General features: G+C 35.1%; 1 protein-coding gene across 1 annotated transcript in view; it reads left to right on the forward strand.

Annotated features, from left to right (window-relative positions):
• Positions 1 to 20,943, forward strand: part of MALRD1 (MAM and LDL receptor class A domain containing 1) — a 271,411-nt gene that overhangs the window by 107,228 nt on the left and 143,240 nt on the right. Inside the window, exons 19-21 of the mRNA XM_014312109.1 lie at positions 6,038 to 6,131; positions 8,800 to 8,973; positions 11,290 to 11,467. Coding sequence (XP_014167584.1) covers positions 6,038 to 6,131; positions 8,800 to 8,973; positions 11,290 to 11,467 — 446 coding nt within the window. The remainder of the gene's footprint in view (positions 1 to 6,037; positions 6,132 to 8,799; positions 8,974 to 11,289; positions 11,468 to 20,943) is intronic.

A 20,943-nucleotide genomic window follows, 5' to 3' on the forward strand; every position in this document is an offset into this window, starting at 1 on the left:
TTAAAGAGATAATCCACTCTAACAATACAAACAATTTATTCTTTGTGCTATTGTTTTATTGATATGCTGTGGAAAACTTGTCATGATGTCATCAAGTCACAACATGTGCACATAGGGGACAAGGAATGAGAATTTCTAATCTACCTTTAATAATACCTTTTCCAGTGACAATTATATTCTTAATTTCACGTCTGTCATTTCCTTGCAATTTCTCTTGAGAGGCGAGAAAAGAAGGGGGCCAGGGTGAGTGCTTTTTACCTTTTTTGTCCCTATTTACATGCAGGCTGCTCAGTGGAAATCACATAAAGTAAAAATACCCTTTCTATTCTCTACTGAACTGTCAAGTTCTGCTCATGTTTTAAATATGGAAAACCTGAAGTAATGAAAAGTTTTCACTATCTTTCAGAACCCACAGCCCACTGAGAAACTGTTGAGCCATTTGCATTCAAGACAGGAGTTATGTTTCCCTAAAAATTAAGAGTACTGTTTCACATTTCCTATTGATATTACTATATTGCTTATAAACTGCTCAACGGGAAAATAAGACTTGGATGACTTTTCAAGGAGAAGGAAAATGTTAGTGACTTTTATCTCGTGGCTTAACTGGATCTAGAAAATATAACAGGAATATCAATATCTTTGAAAATATAACAGGAAGATCACAGGAAAGCTGTACTTTGTTGCAGATTTAATTAAATTTTCTTCCATAGAGGAAGGAAATTGCCTTGTATCAAGCAGAGAGTTTTAAATTTTTTGTTGCAATCTTTCTGTTTATTGAGTATGCTCATAGCAGAATTAAGAAACAATGTAGAAATCTAGTCTCACTGAAGTATATGTCAAAACTCTCATTAACTGTAATGAAGACAGGATTTCATGTCAACCCACATGTTCTGGTGATATCTCTATGTTATTTTTTCCTTACTTTGGGAGATTAGTGCCATATGCATGGATGTAGGAGCAGCAACTCTATATAACTAAGTCAGGAAAAATCCTTTGGGTCAGGAAAGGTTTGCATCATTAGGCAGAAGGTCTAATAGTGATCCCATTGCTCATTAGCATTTGCTGCTGAACAGATAATTGACTGTTTTATTACCACAAGTGTACTCACAAGCATTGAAAAGAAAGCAGTGAGTGCCTCCTCTTAGGATGCTCCTTATCTCAGCATGGAAGAATTGCCTTTGCAGTAAGCACTGCACGGATCAGATAAAGTCTATTTGTTCAGCCCAGTGCAGACTTCCCTAGACAGACATGGGAAGATGTTTTCCTGCAGCTTTTTATATCTTGGTGTGCTCTACTGTACAAAAGGGAGGGACAGAAATACTCAGGTCATAACAAGTCATCCTGGTCAATGTGGGACACTTCTTTCAGGACCATATGTCTCAGGTATTTGATATAGTAACTCAGCCAGAATCCTGGTTTTTTGTTTGTTTGTTTTACTTATTTACATATAAAATCTGAGGAAAATTGTGTCTGGGAGAAAAGAAAACAGACTTTGTATATCTTTGTAGATTAAGTCAAAACTAACAATGAACTTAAGGTAGTTTAAATATAGTTTCATAATTATAATTGCTATATAGATGTTTCTCAAATGGACAGGCTAAATATCAGAAATTTTTAGGCACTGACAATATAGTACCTCTGCAATAATTCTTCCAGTGCTAATATTATGGAGTGACAACAGGATATTTTCTCTTGAATGAAGTTTTTTGACCTTAATGCAGGAAAGTAAAGACTCCCAGAATATGTAGTTATTAATTCCTCCAATATTACTGAATAGTCTAAAACAGGATAGAAATGTGATTCATCCCTGCACTTTAGAGAAATGCTGTGAAAAACATAATAAATCAGCATAAGGGTTCACAAGCTTATAGCAAAGCGTGATAAAGTGCTTTACTGAACTAGAACTAGTGTTTTTCAGTATCTTATAAAACCAAGCACTGTAAAACATCAAATATTTGACACAAGATTTTTCATATTTGATGTGTGTACCCTTAAGAATGCTGGTAACAATTCATTTAGACACCTGTGTGAAAGGACTTTATTTCAACTTTTGAAGTCTTGAGGCATTAATTTCTAAAGCATTTTCAATGATCATGAAAGAAGGGGGCTGATGAGCCTTGAAGAAGGGCAGTGTGATATTGAGCTTCTCAGTGGGTATGATTTAAATGATGTGGTGACCCAGTGTTGAAAATCTCTTCAGAAGCTGATGGCAAGGGTTCCATGCAGCACATTAAGCTCTGATTACCTAAACCATTCCCCCCAAGAGAGGGAAAGCTGGAACAGACTGTGACAACCCAGGCATCCATTTTTTTTTTCCTAAGACAAACGTTTGCAGAAGGTACAGAGGAACAGGTCAGTGCCAAGCAAACAGAATGCAACTAGTGGACACCTAAATGAGAGACTGAGGGAATAATCTCAAATACACAGTGCCTACTCCTTTCATGGCAGCTGGGGAAGCAGAGAAACAGAGCCAAGGAGGAATAAATCACCATGCTTGGACTCATCAAAGCAGTCAATATCTTATTTGATGTGAATTAATAACTACTCAAAAATTCAAGATCAAATCTAAATTTCTCTTTTTTTGAATAAAACCTTTTCTGAAAGAACTGTGTTTTCTTGGAAATAGTTTCCCTTTTAATGTACTTCTTGAGAAATTATTATAGGAATATGTTCATGTGTTCTTGAAAAAATTATTCTGCAGTGAAGACTTATGACATGACTTTGATCACTGGATAAAAATATTTTAACAAAAAAGTAGCTTTGAAGCTTCATTCTCTGGCTTGTCCTTTGTCTGTAATTAGAGAAGTTCCATTACCTCATAAGGAATTTATTGCTTTTTGGATGTAAAGTTGTTATGCAGTTTTCTTTATTCATCCCTAGCATTAAAACATAGGGGTAGTTTACTTCAGAGATATGCAGTGAAATGTGGAGGACTTTGCTTTTAGTAAGTTACAACAAATTTTTTTATGGAAAAATGTTTTGTCAGTTATTTGTGTGGCTGTTCTTTCCTATTCAAACAAAATCAAATGCTTTCTTGCCAGCAATCATCATAGAAACCTAATCTAAATTACCATGCCTTAACTAGAAATAAAAATCACTAAATAACCCTGTTGACACCTCTTGTGACATAACTGAGTTACTGTTTGTCTAAATTATGAGTTGAATATATTAGAACTAATATCACTATTTTCTAGACATTTGAAAACCTTCAGAATTTTGAATATGCCACAGTTTTTGTAATTAATTCCATTCTATCTTAAACTATGCTTGTATAGAGATTAAGATTTTACTTTGGTAACATTCAGTGGGAATTGGCTATTGACAGAAATGAGCATCACTGTAAAAATTGAGCATTTGTATAGAAGAATATTATTTGTAATTCCTCTATTAAGGCTTGTCATGACATCACTCTTCAAAAGCCTATTTTGTTCAAAATCTTAAGGGACCATTTTTTAATGTATACAGAGCGTCATTCTAATAAAGTTTGCTTTCATGGAATTGGGTTTTTTCCCCTCCTTTCTTTATGTCAAATACCTTTTGATGCCTTTATAGATTTCATTGAGTCTGGATCTTAGACTTCTGAAAATGTGAAATTGGGAACTATTTATTCTCATTCAAATAACAAATGTGATGTGAAATGAGTTTCACAGCAGATGAATTTCCTAGAGGTTGCTTTATAATATCTTATGAAGTTTGCAGAATTATGTCTGCCAAATTAATTAAAGTGGTCAAAGTTTAACCACAGGTGCAGAGAGACTATGTATTGAGCTTCTAAACTCAGAAATTTGTCTTATCTTCTGTTTTAAGTGTATACCTATGCCACTATTACATTTTGTGTGTTGCTAATGAGTTCATACTATATATCAAAGTATCAGACTCCCCAGGTGCTTAGATAAATGTAAGAAAAATAATGTGGATGGGGAGATTTTAAACAACACAATCATAATGATAATCAGTATAAGGGTATTCTGAATTAAATTCCTCCTAGAGAACTATGTCCTGTCACTTCTAACTTTGAATATTTTTAATCCTTTTAAAAACATATTCCTGCTTAAGGTGCAAGAGTGCAGCTTTCTTAAAGGAAGCATGGGTGGAAGATGTTGTATAAGGGTGTCCTCAACCTGTGTGTCTGTCAGGACTGGGGACATGGGCACAGGCAGATTTGGAGACTGCAGCTCCTTGCACATCCCACAGCGATGTCCACAAGTGCACAATCCAATCCCATGGAAAATTACCGTAGTTGTGAGGGTATTTGGGTTTATCTTAGAAATAGCTGTGTAATTAAATAAGCTCACTCCTCTTTTTCTAAATTTGAGCTAATTAATAAGTAATTAATTGCAGGTAGATAATCACTCATACTTTGAAAACAAATTGAAAATTATATTTAGACTGCTGTGTCTTTGCCAGTCAACATTACCATGGAAGGAGATTTGTCATTTTGGAAATTTCCTTGCGTGGCTTTTCAAATAGTAGATGTTTTTGTTTGTCCTGTTTCCCATTCATAACCATTTCATTGCTATTGGTACCAGTACTGTAGCATTGTCCCCATTTTAATCTAAAATACCCAAAAGCCTGAGGTAATATTGTAAAGAATATTTGTGAGTATCCTGAGGGGAAAGGAAGAATCCCATACTGCAGTGAGAGCAATAAAAAGCAATGCTGTCATTTATTGTTGTCATTCAAATGAAATATATTTTGTGCTAAAATGGCCCATCTGGAGCATATCCATAGTAAGGGACATTTACCTGTCTTCTTTTAGCATACTCATTTATTTTGTTTAATGGACATAATATATAAATGAAGTGTAATCATTTTTATTTACTCTGGTGATGTCAGCATCAGTAATAAATCTACAATTCACATGCAACTTCAAAACAGCAGAAACAAATTTGTCAGTGTTAACATATTTAGACTGATATTATTCTTTTACTTTTATGGGGTTAAGACCATTCCTTGCATCATTTAAGTATTTTTCCCTCCTGTTACAGGATAATAAATTTCAAGTGTAATGTTTAAAAGGTCTCTGTACATATCATATGAAAAATGGCTCTTGTTGAATATAACCCTTCTTTATAAATAAGTTACAGGAAAAATAATAGAACTAACACTACTCTGAAGCAGAACTGTCATATTTTTGCCACTATTTATCCTTCATTAATGTGTAGGAATTTTTTTGCTTAAGTGAGGAAAAAACTGGAAAAAAATACATTAGAAATTTTATACAGCATTTCTGAAACTGAATGTGTGTGTACAATGTAAAATAAGGATTTAAAACAATGGCAAAGAAATAACAGTTTTTGGACTCTGCTGGATCAGCAAAAACATCTTTTTTCAAAGTGTGTGGTTTGAGAAGGCTTTATTATTTTTATAAATTGGGGTTTATTATTTAGTTAAACTAAGAATACTCTCATCTTTCACTAATAATCTTCTAGATAATTATCACTCAGCAACAGACAGAACAGAGGGGGTTTATTTAGTCTTCCAGAGAGTATTTCACAAACACCAACTTCTCCTATTCCCTGGCAGTAGAAAATAATGAAGCAAATACAGCATTGACAAGTCTAATGAAGCAATAGAATATTTTTCTTTAAAAGGTTCCATAGCTCATTTCTTACCTGTCTAATTGTTTTCATCATACTGGAATTTATATGGGTCTATAATTTTTTTTACATGAATGGTACTATATTTAGCATGATTAATGTTATTGCAATAAGTACCAAAGAAGGTAATCATAATATGCCACTTACAATAATGTCTTGCCATCATTTTATATCACAGTGATGTTTCAGTGAATTTACACCATTGTGAAGCCAATCATTCTGTTATGGTTCACTATGATTAATGTGACCACCAGTGAAACCTGATAATCGTTTTCGTAAATTGTCATTGAATAGACTGTATCTCCCAGAATCAATTAATTTCATTTTAAGTGAGAAACATGGCACATGACTCCTCTATCATCTAATAAGAAATATTTAATGAGAAGTGGAAGTCTGCTATACAGTGAAAAATGCTTTTGTAATTCTTGTTTTCCTAGATTTTGGTGAAAGGTATTGTAGGAGATGGTTTCACCGGAGACATTGGACTTGATGACGTGTCTTTTCTGGGCTGTACTCTTTACAATGGTAAGAGTTGAAATGCACATCTCCAAGCTGTGAGCTGATTCGTTGCTGTCATTTGTCAATATTGCTACTGGAAAAGTAAAAACAAGGTTAAAATGTGACTCAGGAAACCCAGACTCATTTCCCTGCTCCTCAGACTCTCATATCCAGGCATCAGGACAAAATATGTTCTGCTGTGCATGTAAAGTCCAAAAGAGATCCTTAATGAGAAGTGTGCAGCTTATTTTAGATCTTGACTCCTAGAAAGTAAAAGAAGCTTAGCAGTGTGTAAAGGAACTGTACTTTCATGCTGCCAATTCAGTTTGATAGAGCTTTCCATCTCCCTCTAATAATTCTTAATGTATTTACTGTGTCAATTGCTCTCACGTGACATCACACAAATAGTTCAGGTGATAGAGCAACCTGTTGTCAAAAGTCATTGTTACCAAGGGTAGAACAATCTCCGCAGAATTGTAAAATATTATATCCCAAAATACATGTACTTCAAGACACCAGACTCAGGATGTGGAGCTCACCACAGAATAGATTTTAAGGGAGCTTCTGTCGGCTGCAGCAGGGAGTGCAGGGTTACATATGGTGTGACAGTTGCTCTAAAGTCATGACAGGGCTGTAGAGCAGCAAACAATTTAAAACAGTGTCTGATTATTAGTATCCTAGCACTTACTCTAAAACACCCTAGTGTAGATGCATTTTGTTCTTCTTCTCCAAAAATGTCTTATAATTAGTTCTATGAGGAATATCAAAAGTGTATGGTGTTTCTTTTGCAGATAATTATCTAGTGTTTTACCATATTTATACAGGGCAAAGCAGTTATTATAACATTTGGATGTGAAGGCTTTTTGTAAATACTCAGTTAATAGATTGTGCCTTATATTCAGGGAATAAAATCTTAAAATAACTAATCAGAAAATCCATAAATAATTTCAAATTAGTTATGAAGAAAACTTTAAAACTAAACAAGAAATTGGAAAACATAGAGGGTCACAGTTTCAAAGTTCATAACCAAGGAAAAAATCCTCATTGTGTGTGTAAAGATAAATTGAAAATACTGAAGTATAATGATGGACAAGAATCAGGTTTTGTGTTCTATATATTTTTAAAATTGAGAGCAATTTTTGAGACAGCCTAGGGTCCTGTTCTTGTTTTAGCTCCTCCATGCCATAAAAATATTCTAACAGCAAAAAAACAGTCAAAGGGACTGTGGGAATAGCCTGCAAAATAGACAACAGCTATGGCATATTCCACCATATTTAACACCAGTAGGTTGAAAAAGCACACTAGAATCAAGCACTGCCCAATTGCTCTATGAGAGACTGTACACCAAGCTGTCAAGCCCATCTCTCCCTGTCAGTATTTGATCACTTTAAGTAACATGAAAGATGTTGAATCTTTTGAATCATGAATGTACTGCTTCAGCTCAGCATTTGAATGCCCTAACCAAAGGTTATTCAGTGATGCTTGCTCTGGATAAAATGGTATTCAATAAAGTATAGAAAATAAATTGTTTCAAAATAGAGGAAATATCAGATCCTCCTTTCTTTTCAAGTGTTGTTAAGGCTATGGTTATTCAAAATTTCTTCTTTCATTTCAGTGTATCAGTAGCAGAGCCTTAAATGTGCCATTTGTATTTCAAAATTTCTGACCGATAAGGTCCTTGCTGTTAATCTGAGTTGTAGATGAATTTATCAATTCATACAATTCTTACTTCAAAACATTTCTTCCCCTAAGTCTTTTGTTTGAGTTTTAGGACATTTTGAGAGTATCATTCATTTGACTGGAAAATAATTTATTTAATTTCATAGATTTGCTTTCTACCCCACAAAATAGAAAAGGGTAATTTATTTTCAGTATTAGTTCTCCAGCTGTCAGGGATTTCAAAAAAAATCCTTGCTATCCCAGACACATAATATGAAAAGTCTTCACATGTACTTTTTAATTAACTCAGGTGTATTGCTCAGGTGCATTGTGCACTATAGCTAATAATTTCATAAACTATTAAATTTTAAAAAGGAGTTTTATAATGGAAATTCCTTTTATGGACAAGAATAGCAAAGGTTTCCAAGCAAAGAGGGTAGCCTTGAAGAAAGGTGCATAGTAAAGAATAGGAGGACATAAAAAGACAATTGATTTGAAAGAAGTGGTAATGAGTTTGAATGAAATATAAAGGAGGTGGTGGAACAAGGTGGTGACCTCAGAATAATTTCTCTAATGAGAAAATAATTTTTTCAGCAATAAATTTACAAGGTAAGAAGGTTACATAGTAATTTCCACAGTCCCTTGTAGTAATCAACATGTTGAAGAACCCATTATCATCTGAATGATCTGTTAGCCTTGGTGCACAGGGAAAATCAGTTTCTGTGATTGCTGTGTGAGTGTTGGCACCAGTTTTTTTAAATTAGTCACTGGGTTAATCCAAATTTGGAAGACTGGCAAGAGGTGTAAATCCTGCAAGTGTCAAAGATTGTATGGATGGTGTGACAAAACCAGTGCTTTCCACTGAGGAAAGCTCCAGCTCAGCTCCTGCTGAACAGCATTTCAGTCATTCAACTGTCCAGGCATGATTCCAGTAAAGCCATATCCTGAAAAAGGGGGGCAGTGGCAAAAGGAGAAATCATTCTGAAGCTGGAATGCCTTAGTCCAGGTTCTCAACATCCTTTTGGCTCCTTTTTCAAAGGAGACTTGCCCACTCTTTCTACAACTACTTCAGGAACTTCTGTTCCTGCCACGCTCCCCATGAACAACTGCACAGAGGAGGAGTTTGTGTGTCGAGCCTCTGGCCACTGCATCCAGATGATCCAGAAATGTGATTTCAGATCCGACTGCTCTGATAAGTCTGACGAGTCAGCTTGTGGTGAGTGGATCAAATCATGTTCTTTGTTACCTTACTAGTTTGTGGGTCTTAAACGCATTGCTTTAGCAGCTCTATCTTATTTATGCAATTTGGTATTAGCACCTAGATGCTATTTTAATGTGTTTTTTTCCCCAGGAATGTAGTAATATTTTACTCTTAATATGTGTGATGTAATTAATTTTCTGCCTTCTGATTCAGACTCGACATTTCAAGTTACTACTGAAATGTGGTGGGGGAAGGAATCCTCAGTTCTCTAATGATTGGTAACCATACATGACAATTTTAAGTGAGCATATTTTCTTAAAATGATCACTAGTCCAGACTGGAAGAGAGAAAAACTTCAGAGTTTCATCTTTGGGGTGGACATCTGGGAGAACAGTATCCACTTCTTAACTACTTCACTGAGTATGGGTTTTGTTTGGTTGGGTGGTTGTTGGGATTTTTTTAATATAAAAAATTGTTTCAGCATCAGCAATAATTGTGAAATTCAGCCTACTCCACACAGAAGTGAGTTCCATCCTGTAAAGCTCTGATAGTTTAATGGAAAACTGTAAGGGGGATAATGGACAAGGTCCACACATGACACCCATAAAGATCTAAGACAATTGTTGATTGCTTCTGAGTTGCAGCAGTTCACACTGTAGCATTTTAGAAGCTGTTAATTACTTCCTTTTGCATTCAAAGAACAGTACTCAAAATTACCAAAACCAGTTAATGAGGGGGACAGACATCTAGAGACAGTGACCTCTTCAGCCTTTGCAAGCAAAACTATTGTCACTGAAAATAAAACTCTGAATTCATTACACATTGTGAAGGGAATTCAGTCACCTCTCTCAGGGCTGAGGGCTCAGTGAGAATGAGTATCAGTCTCTATGTCTATTTCCTATGTGGGAATAACTGGAAGAAATGAATCTGATGTTTAAGTGCCACAGTATTTTCCTATAGTGTGAAAAAACACCAGCCATTGAAATCTTGCCCTGAAACATAAATGCAGAGCCCTCTGAATATTTCTCGCCTCAAAACATTATCTTACAAAACATCTTTTTATTCTCAGCAAGATAAATACTGTGGAGGATACACCTTTACATATTTGCTCTATCTGAGGTCTCCTATCACTAAGATGGGAATTTATCACTTAAATGACAATGCTGAACTAGGACTTTAAAATGTCTGGACTGAAACAGAAATATGTTCACAGGAAGGTGTTATCTTTCTCAGAGGCACTTTAAGTATAATGTTTACAGAGCATGTTAAAAAGACGAATAAGCATTTAATGCAACTCATCATTCTCAGGAAACATCACAAATCTTCATATGGGTAACCCATGAGATCACACTGGCTGCAGTTTGCTTCTTAGTGAGGATATACAACCTATAAATCAAAACTCATTCTCTCTTTAGTCTACCATTTTTAACCTTCAAGGAAGGAAAGATCAGGCACATTCTACCAACAAACCATGATTTCTTGATGCAGCATTTTTTATGGGTTTATGGGTTAAAATAAATTCCTGTTTCCCTTGCACAAGTCTCACTGCAGTCACTTAAACTTAAGTGTAATAATCTGTTACAAAGTTCTGGAGAGTGACTAGACTCAACTTGGACCATGTGCTGGAGAATAAATATTCACAGCAGAAATGGAAAATAAAATTGGTTTCTTTACCCTAAGTAAGGTCAGTGGCGAGGTCACTTTGATGCTTAGGAAGCAAAAAGTCTTTGGAAGGCAGCTGCATGGTTTTTTAGTAACACAGCAATAGAGTATTTGATACCAATACCAAATAGATGCATTTTTATGTAACTTTCAAGTTTTGTGAGGACTGCTTGAAATCTGGTCTGGGGTTTTTTTTGTTTGTTTGTTTGTGGTTTTTTTAGTGGTTTTTTTTTTTTTTTAGAGTTATGGTCATGGACTTTGTAGACAATGTACAATGATTTCCTAATGTCATCAGTCTACAGGACTGGAGACAGGCCCATACAGCAGCTCACGGATTCTTGGCTGATTAATTTTACAGGAATTTCCATGTATATTACATGACAGATTATTAGAATTACCTGAAAGCTTGTCAGAACTCACATGAAGGTAGATACTGAGGTGCAAAGGAATTGGTATCTTCCCAAAATTAGAATCTGTGTTATAGAGGAGAAAATATAAAATTCATGTTTTATCTGAAAGGAAAAAACTTTGCATGTTAGTAATGTGTCAGTATTCACAGATACTATAAATTGAATCCTTTTTATTTCCATGTTACTTTTTGGGTTGTAATGTGAGTTAATGATTTTCAATTTTTATATAAACATGAGTAATCACTGTTGATCCCTAAAGTTAGGGAAGTCTGTGACTTTGAAGATAAAGACCTGTGTGGATGGTATCAACCAGCCTTGGAACAGATGTCAGGAAATTATTCCATACTTATCACTAAGACATTCAAGTGGCAGCTTGGAAGAGGAGCAAATCTCTACCCTGAGGAAGAGCAGCACTGCCCATTAACCGATCATACTACGTGAGTACAGTTTTTCAGGTGCTTGAGTCTCTTCTAGAATGTGTGATTTTAATGTGTAGATTGTGTAGAATGTGTAGATTGTCAAGGGGAAAACCTGCTGTATTTACAATATTGAAGCAGTTTACTGATTTATTAATGACATGTAATTGACTGACAATAGGTGAAGTAGGTATGTAGGATCAATACTACAGATTAATCAAAATTAAAAAATCATTAATAAGCAGGAAAAAATTTCTAAACATCTTTCTATAAGTAACTCCAAAAAGTTTCATTGCCTCCCTATCCAGAGAAACATGTGCATGAGGATATATGGAGTACAAGCATGTTGCCCCTTATGGGAAAGCAAGTTTGGAAGCCATGGCTGCCCCAGCATTATCCTCCTTCCAGCACCCCAAACTGCCAGCCCAGCAGTTGGCTGCAGGCTGCTGGCTGCACCAAGGGGCACTGGTGCTCTCTCTGGTCCCTGCAGTGATTGTGGCACCAGCAAATTGACCTCTGGCATGTCAAAACTGGGTGCTGGCCACTGCTCTTTGCACTGCATTATCATTCTCTGCTACTACAAATTTTCATCCTACTTTTATACTTCTTTTCAAGCTGACTTCTCTTTTGAAAACTGGCTTTGTAATTAATTTGGCACTGTTTAATTTAGTTCATTGTGGTTGTCCTCTTGATCAGTTTGAGGTGAATACCTTCTCTGTCTTTGTTCACACAGAAAATTTATGGTCACTTTTCTACCTTACTAGCTATTGTTAGTTGTTAGCTGTTGCTTCCAATTTTGTTATTGCTATTGTTAGCTATTGCTCTTATCCCAGCAGTTTTGCCCAAGGGTGGGCTGTACAAGTTAACACAAAATGTCCTGTGAATTCTGCATTCATTTAATATTTAACTAACGCAGTTCAAAACTACTGTAGTTAGAGCCAACTTCAGTTTAGCTGGCATTTTTTTTACCAGCTTTTTTATTTTATCATTTCTCTGGGTAATGATATAAGTTCATATTAAAACGTAAAATATTTCTATTCTCTCAGTGAAGATTTGTAAATTAATGTTGCATTCTGGGTAGGTTGCTTTAATTACTAGCTCCTCTGAAGATACTCCTTTGATTTATCTTGAGGAGCAAAAATAAGCTTTTCTGCATGAACATTTAGTTTTAAATGTTTGGGGTTTTTTTTGATTTTTTTTAATTAAGTAGGAAGTGTGTTTTAAAAAAATGCATTAATCCAATGTATTCCAGTTAAAAGATATAGTAAGAGTTATTGAAAAAAAAATTAAATTTTCTAGCTACCTGTAGGGACAGGTAACTAGAAAATGTATTAAGTACAATCAATTTTAAATGCTATACAACTTCATTAATAAGAAAATTTCTGTACAGTGTAATTACTCTGAACAGAAAAATACTTGCCTGGTTTTAGTGACATGTATATTTAGTTTCTGTGGCAACAGACAATAGAGTGCAAAGATGGTCTTTAAATTAAGGCCACTTCAACAAAATATTTGCTAATTGCTACTAGTTTAAAATGACATTATTTTGCATTTAATCAGCCTGCATTTCTATTGCTATTTAAGAGTGAGTTCAATATGTTAGTGTCACTGTGTACGTCATTAAAATTACTGTATTTTTACAAAGATCCCAAAACAGCAATACCAAACTCAAAAAAATCATTCAACAATAGCAAAGAATTACAAGGCTGTCAAGCTGTTTCTAGGTCTCTACATTAGATATGAAAAGGAATTGTATCCCATGAAAAAGAGTAACTGTTTAGAATAAATTAGCTGTGAAATCTTTCATTTACTACTCTTTATTTGTTGTATATTAGCCAATACCAGCCCTGTAGGTGTATTTAGTAAATCCTCCCACAACCTTTCCAGCATAGGTTTACCTTGGCACAGTGATACATGGAATTGTATTACTGCTTTTCAACATATTTTCAATGTTTAATGCAACTAACAGTATATTGAAAAGGACGGATGAAAAGAGAAATAAATGATCCATAGAGATTGCCGTTTTCAGGCAACTCTGTAATGTATTGCTCTTGTGATGTTTCACATGAGATGCAGTTTGGTTCTGTGGTTTCCCTCTTCCCTTTGTTTATTGGCCTATAGAGAAGTACAGAGGATAGATGCTTCCAAATTACCACAGGAGATGCAGAGCAGCAGTTTAGTTGAATTAAAACCCTGCAACATTTCGTTTTATTTTCTCATTCATTTTCCCCAAATTTCCACTACTTAGATGAGGCAAGCTGTGTTACTTTAATCCTGCATGTTTGCAAATTAAAATAAAATATGCAGGACTATGTATAGAAATGTTTGGATTCTTTCTGATTCAAGAGTAGTTGGCAGTGCAGCTTACAATGGGTTCTTTCAGCAAAAATACCTGTGAATACTTGTAATCAAACTATCTGCTTCCCCAGAATAAGTACCTGGGCTAGTCACGTGTAGGCTGCTGAATTGTGAGGTGAAGGTGTGAGTCTTTGAAGCTGTAATTACATTAATTAAGTGAATGTAATTACTTTGGAAATAGAGAGAACAGCTTGTATATGTATATAGAAACCAAAGGCTGGAGGAATAGAAGCCATTATGGGAGTCTGCCATTGGAGCCTGGCTTGAGCTATTCAGTCCCTGGCTTGAGCTAGAAAAAGTCTGTCATGTGTTGTGCAAAGGGCTGGGTGACACTGGCACTGTGCACTCAAAAGACCACTATTCATACTCGAGTGTGAGCTCCTGTGATGTGTTTCTGTACTTAGCAAATGGAATTCTCTATTGCAGTTACGTTTCTAAAAGCTGCAACAGTAAAAATATCAGTTTGTGTAGGCTTAAACAAGTGTATTAAAATGACACCAGCAAGCGGATGTCTATTAGTTTATTTCCTTTTTAAACATCTGGTTAGTGATGTTGCAAATTCTCTGACATTATTAATGATATTTGGGTACCACTGTTAATTAAAAACTTTGTAGTCACCTAATTGATGTGATAATTCATGCATCGAATCTAATAAATCAAAACAAAAATGGATGCAGAGGTAAAACGAAGCTGACATGATAATTATTGCTGTGTAAATAGTTCCCCTGATAAACATATTTTTAATACATCTGTCGTTCTTTTGTGTCTTCTTTTCAGACAATCGTTATCAGAATTCAGGAAATTTAGGAAAATTAAAGGTTTTAAGTAATATGTTTAAGCCCAGTAGTCAAGACATGTTTTAAATTTGAGAGTCTATAAACTTCAAAAGAGGAGAAAAAATTATAAAGTATTGTGTGGGTGGTTTTTCTTTTTTCCTTGGGTTTTTGGTTTGTTGAGTTGTTTTTCCTTTTGTGTCCAACATAAATACCAACTTTTAAGAATAAGCTAATGGCAAGAAATTATTTGCTGGATGATGTCAAATTATTTCATTGCAAGCAATCATAATTTAATCAAACTTAATTTTGTATGAAGAAAGAGAATATACCCAAAGTGTTTTTCACCTCTTATGTTAGGATGCCAGAGCATGGGATTAAACTCATAATGAAAAGAAATTAAACTATGAATAATTTAATAATTTTGTGTAGGTAAAACTTCACCTACATTTGCCTCATTTTCTTCCTGGAATTCATATTTATTATGTAAAACAAAGCATCAAAGTTTACTGTGATACGCTTGAAGCATGGTCACAGGTAGAAATTTTTGTTTGGAATTTTGACTTTTAGGATCCAGTAATAAATATACTGCAACTTTATTTAATACAAGAATTCCTTCTCATATTGGAGAAGGAATCACTTGTGGTTTTCTTTTGTGCAACTTTGTGATGTCAGAGTCCAATTACAGCTCTCAGTATGACTTGTTTTTTGGTGTGTTAAGCACCTTTGGTTCCATTCAGTTTGAAATAACTATTGAACCTCAATCATGTGATAAAGTTTAGATGCTCAGGATAGATTTTTTTTTCTCTAGCACTGTGCAAAGAACTTGGTCAGTTGGCATACAGCATTTTACAGGCAGCTGTGAACAGAAGTAGAGGTTGTCTTCTGCAATAGGAAATAGTTCTATGGCATTCTTTCAGAAAGCTGCCTCCCAAAAAATTTATGTCTGTTTTATTATGGCAGGACAATCATATTACATTTTTTGTTTCTGAATTGATTAAGCCTTAATTTTAAGTGTTAATGGATTTTGGAGGTTACTAGGAAAAAAAGAGTTCAAATCACAACAAGAGAATTTACTCTTTTTTGGAATAACGAGCTGGAAATTAATATGACACATATGGCTGTAAGTGAAAATCTGCATTCCTAATGACTGTTTGCTCTCAATTATCTTTTAATTTTTTTTCAATCTGTACAGAAATGCTGAAATTTAATTCAAGGAAAGCCTTCCTTTTTTTTTTTCTTCTAGTTGTTAGATACAGATTTCAGTTGCTGACTATTTAAGATCTATTAGAATTTAAGTTGGAAGTGTTGGTTGGAAGTGTTCAGGAGAGAAAATCTTTCTCTGATACACAGAATTAATTTAATTATTGGAGTACTTATCTTCCTTTAATAATATTGGAAATTACACATTTTATAGCATTTTAATTTTGAATATAGATTCTTTTTCTGAGACAATATCCTCACAGATGCAATCATCTTTATTCAGGGAAGAAATTTTTTGAAGCCTATGAATATATTATATACCAAACTGCAAGAGGTCTGTGAAGGTTTTGTTCACATGTTACGACCTATAATATCCCATCCTGTGTTATCTACAGAAGGATAAGTAGTCAAAGAATTTCTGGTGCAGACATTGAATATCTAACAAGTACAGATACTAAAGAAACAAGCTATTTTTTTTCATTCTCCTTCTCTCTCATCATAAATCTTCTCATGCTTCCTAAAGATATCTGCTCCACCACATTTCTTTCACATTCACAGTCACTATACACCTTAACTAAAACCTTGGCCCTGCCCATCACGAGTCCCTCTCCTTCCTACACCTGTGGCCTTCTGGCTGAGCTGACCAGCACAATGGGCAGTGCATGGAGAAGCTCTTACCCAGCCCATAAAGGAGGTGATAAATTTCTTCTTGAATGAGTGATTGAATATTAAATTGTCTTTCACTTCTGAATTGTTGCAGCATTTTTTGTGATTTCTCCAGGCAGATACAATGTTGAGGGAAATGTTAGGATTTGCCTTTTTTTTTTAACAGAAGGCTTGTTCTTTTTATATATATATATATATTTCTGTAACACTCTCTGTAATATTTTGTAATATTTATAGTTTTTTGTACCCATCTTTCAGCAGTTTCCCACCTTACAGGCAAATTTCAGGTAAAAGGTACAATATGTACATGGCTTCCCCATTTTACACTTAATATTGAGGTTACATTGGGCTCTATATGAGTACATAAAGATTAACCTTTCCTCGTGTCTTTGCCTGTTTCCTTTGGAATATTGCAATAATGAATTTTGTATGCTAAATCTTTGTATTGCAACTTTTGTTGCTAGAAAATATAACAAGTTTTCTTTATATGCTTTCTTACATTTTACCAGAACCATCATATCATCTGGTTTTGACACTAAGAAACAGAAATTAATAGGAGTCGACAGAAAATGATGTTAGCATAGTGCAAAGGTCGCAGTATCACAGTTTGCCACCACCTTGTGTCGTGTCATGCATATAAGGCATTAAAATATCAATGCTATATTCTGATAGAAGTGCAAGAAATAAAAGGCAAAATCATTAATATTTTCTCATAAATATGTTTTTTAGGAATTAAAAGTCAGAATATAACCCCCTATTGACTTTTTTTTTTCTCAGAAATCTTCTGATGAAAGGTTTTTAGCTAGGAAATTATAGCTAATTTAAAACAAAAAAACTGCAAATGCATTAAATTTAGGAAAACTTCTGCCTTCTGGTTAGTCATACTTTGGGGGAAAGAAGCTAGAGAAGGGAGTGATCTCCCACAGCCCCAGTACCCTGATAAAGATGCAGAGGATGTGGAAAATGCAAACTGAAGCCACTGTCATGACTGATTCAAACCATCAGCTTGAGCTTTGATGGCCCACAATTTCCTGATGTGTCCAGTATTCCACAATCCTTTCCCTTTGGTCAAGAGAGTGCTTCTTTTGAAGGTCATCTAGTGCCCTACTGGGTTTTCTTGACCACTATTTTGTTTTTTTCTCTATACAGAAACCCATCTGTTCTAATAGCAGGTCACTCAGCTGAGCAGATCCCAGACAGATGGTGTTGGAAAACTGAAGAATAATATTTTCAGTGCATAATAGATGCAATAGGTGTGGGGCTCTGGTTTGCTATATAGATAGTGTTTATGGACATATATAATCAGGAGAAATAGAAATGCGTGTGGAGGCTGCTGCTTTCTGAATTTTGAAATTTAGCATGGTGATTTTGCTGATCATTGGGGTACTTACAACTCTAAGGAAACTAGAATATCTCTCTCCAGTTTATGTCTTCTCTTCATTTTTTTTTCTTGTTATTGCTGAAATTTGGAAGGAAATCGGAACTTTTTAGTGAAAGGGAGTTTGTTTTCTAATTAGGTTTAGTTTTCAGTCCTAATGAAAAAAAATGAGTAATAGGTATTTTAAAAGTCCATTTAAGTGTTTAGTCAGGGATTCTCAAACAATTAGTAGAAGATATACAGATGAATTTCCACTTTAAAAACTGAAAGATGTCCAAAAATTCATTAAATAAGAGCTTGAACTTGCTGTACAAGAAAGTAAATCTGAATAAGTTTTGATCCCCTTTCAGACATTGCAACAATAGACAATTAGAACTGTGTAATTCACAGCATGAAGCATGACTTGATAACACTGCCAGATTTAAGATGGGACTAATTTTTTGATAGGTCTTCAACATTTCTTAGCCCACCTAATTTTTCCCTAATTATTATATTCCGTTCACTGTGTTCTTTGGAATGCCTTGAAGGGGAAAATAGCATGAAGATTCTTCTGTGAACGTCCATTCTTTGCCAACTACTGTTCAAAAGATATTTGAAATACTAAGCTATTAACTGAGACAAGTATGCAAATATAGGTCAGTTGCTTATGTTGAAAATTTTATATCCATTAAAATGTTGTGAATTTCCCTCTGAAATTAATTAGGATTTTTGGACTGGCACAGGAATGTCTTTGTATAGGGAATGCTTGTAGTACAGAGGTAAAATTAATTATTTTCAGAGGGTAAATATCAAGATTTTAATGACACTTCCTGTAGCTGCCAACTAAGAGGTTTTCCATGGGTTAGTTTTCTAAATTGGCATGAGCTCTTGCAGCTACTGGCAGGGGAGCCTGCCTGTATTCTGCTGAATTTCAGCGCTTACATAAGATCTATGCTGAAAGCTAGATTTATTCACTATTATATATGTTGAAAAATATCATATTTTACCCTTGTTGTCATCAAGTTCTTGAGGTCTCACTTTAAAAAATCCAAAAAACAACTCAAGGGAGTCTTTTTGTGGAATGGGAAAGAAATTAATTTAAGGATGGGTCTGATTAACTCTCAGAATGAAGTTATCTTCTCCGAAGATCACTTAAAAAACAAAGGTTGGGGGTGAAGACAAGAACATCATCTGGCAGAGTAAGAGAAGCTGTTAATTTACATTTATGGAAGCTTTGGAATACCATGTCACTGTATATTTTTTACTGGGTTAAAATAAAAGTGGGCCAGCTAAGAAATCCTTTCTTTTCAAAATCAGAGCTTGACACACTGAGCAGATGATTGCATGTACATTAATTGGCTCTCCTAAAATTTTGCATCCACAGAAGGTATGGACCCTCCAGCTAATTTGAACTCTCTGCAAGCAGAATGATTGCTTATTACTGTTTCCAAACTCTTCCCCCTGCAGATCATGCACCTCCCTGGTGCATGCAGGCTTCTATACCAGGCAGCTTAAGAATTCAAGACAGAAAAATTACTTTGTTCTGTTAGCAAATATGATGTAAGTTAATTTTCACTAGAATAAAGCTTTGCTTTTAAACATAGATGGATCACAATTACATTAGTCTTGTAGTCCTAAGTATAAAAATGTCCATGATAGGAGTGAAAGTCAACAAGGATGCTCTACACATACTTACCCATCCCCTTCTGATCCCTCCATTTCCCATTACTTGCCCACATAACCTTAATCTTCTTGTAATCACATACCACCACTGTGTTTAATGGCTAGCACTGTGAAGTGTTTCATACAGGGGACCTTCATCTAGTGTACTAGTTTTAAATGTGACATTATAGCAAACACTGAAACAGGGTCAAAAAGGTTGCAAGGACACTTGTCTTAGGCTGCACTATGGGACAGTGGTATCTGGGCATAGATGTGATCTTTGGCCTGCCTGTGTCTGACAGAACATACCAACAAGAGATGGATGACTGAATTTCATCATAGCACTGATTGTACCCTGCCACTGTTTCAAACTAATCTCACTGAGAGGCATGGATGTAATACTGAATACTCTGGGAAGTATGAAATCTGTAAGTTCTGTTGCTCTTCAGAGCTTTTTATCATTCTGCTTCTTACAAGTCCTTTGAATGCTGTTGTAAATACAGTGCCAATGGGTCATTGAAGGCATGAGTTCCCAGAAGCAGAGTAAATTCTGAATTTTTCAATATTTTTGCAAACCTTAAGAGAATTCAACCCTCTTTTACCTCCAAGCAAGACTCTGGTAGAATACTCAGCAACAAGGCAAAAAATTGCTACCTTGAAATAACAGCTTTCTTCAGCAGAAAGGAGGGAAATAAATGAGTTGTCCAAATGCATATTTCTTGAAAGATCTGTAATTATGAGTTTTCAAAGTTGTCAGCTATTAGTTATAGTGGAGTCAGTTTATTTGGAGAATGTTTTAATACTTAGGTTAAAGGATTAAGCAAATGCATACAGTAATTATAAAGATGTCTGAGTTGCCAGGACTCAGTGATAAAAGAAAAGCATCAGCAGCAATTCTCTTATCTCCCTTTTCATGAAAAGGAAAAAAAGATTGTGGAGAAGATCCTGATTTCCACAAATCCTAACGCTTCCTTCCCCCTAGGATTTTGCCCAGATGAACTTTGGTTCCTGCTACGTTTATGAGCAGTTTTCAGTGATCTCACACGTAACATATCTGATCTATGCAAAACGAAGATCTGTCCCATTAAAATATTGCCTTTTTGATTATTTGGTTGGTTGTTGTTGTTGTTTTTGTTGGTTTGTTGTTGTTTTTGTTTTTGTTTTTTTCTGATGTGACACATGGTGAGGTAGAAGCAGTAGTCTAGCTGAAAAAAGTCTCTGATTTGTGAGGATTTTTGAAGGTCTGTTTCTGACCCTGTACCAGCAAATTCTATACTCTTCTCATTAGGCAGGATTTTCAGTCTGTGAAGAGTGTGATGTCATGAGGTGTTTGAGCATCTTGTGTTTCTCTTGGCAGCGCTTACTGGCTAGAGTCATTGTCTCCTCACAGCTGTAGCGATTCAACTTTACAGAGTGGTTGCTCAGAACTTGGCCAATCAGAAAAATTAGAAGGAAAGGAAAACCAAATAGCAGCGTCT

This window comes from Geospiza fortis, unplaced genomic scaffold (genome assembly GCF_000277835.1).
Source record: "Geospiza fortis unplaced genomic scaffold, GeoFor_1.0 scaffold138, whole genome shotgun sequence".
NCBI classification, from domain to species: domain Eukaryota; kingdom Metazoa; phylum Chordata; class Aves; order Passeriformes; family Thraupidae; genus Geospiza; species Geospiza fortis.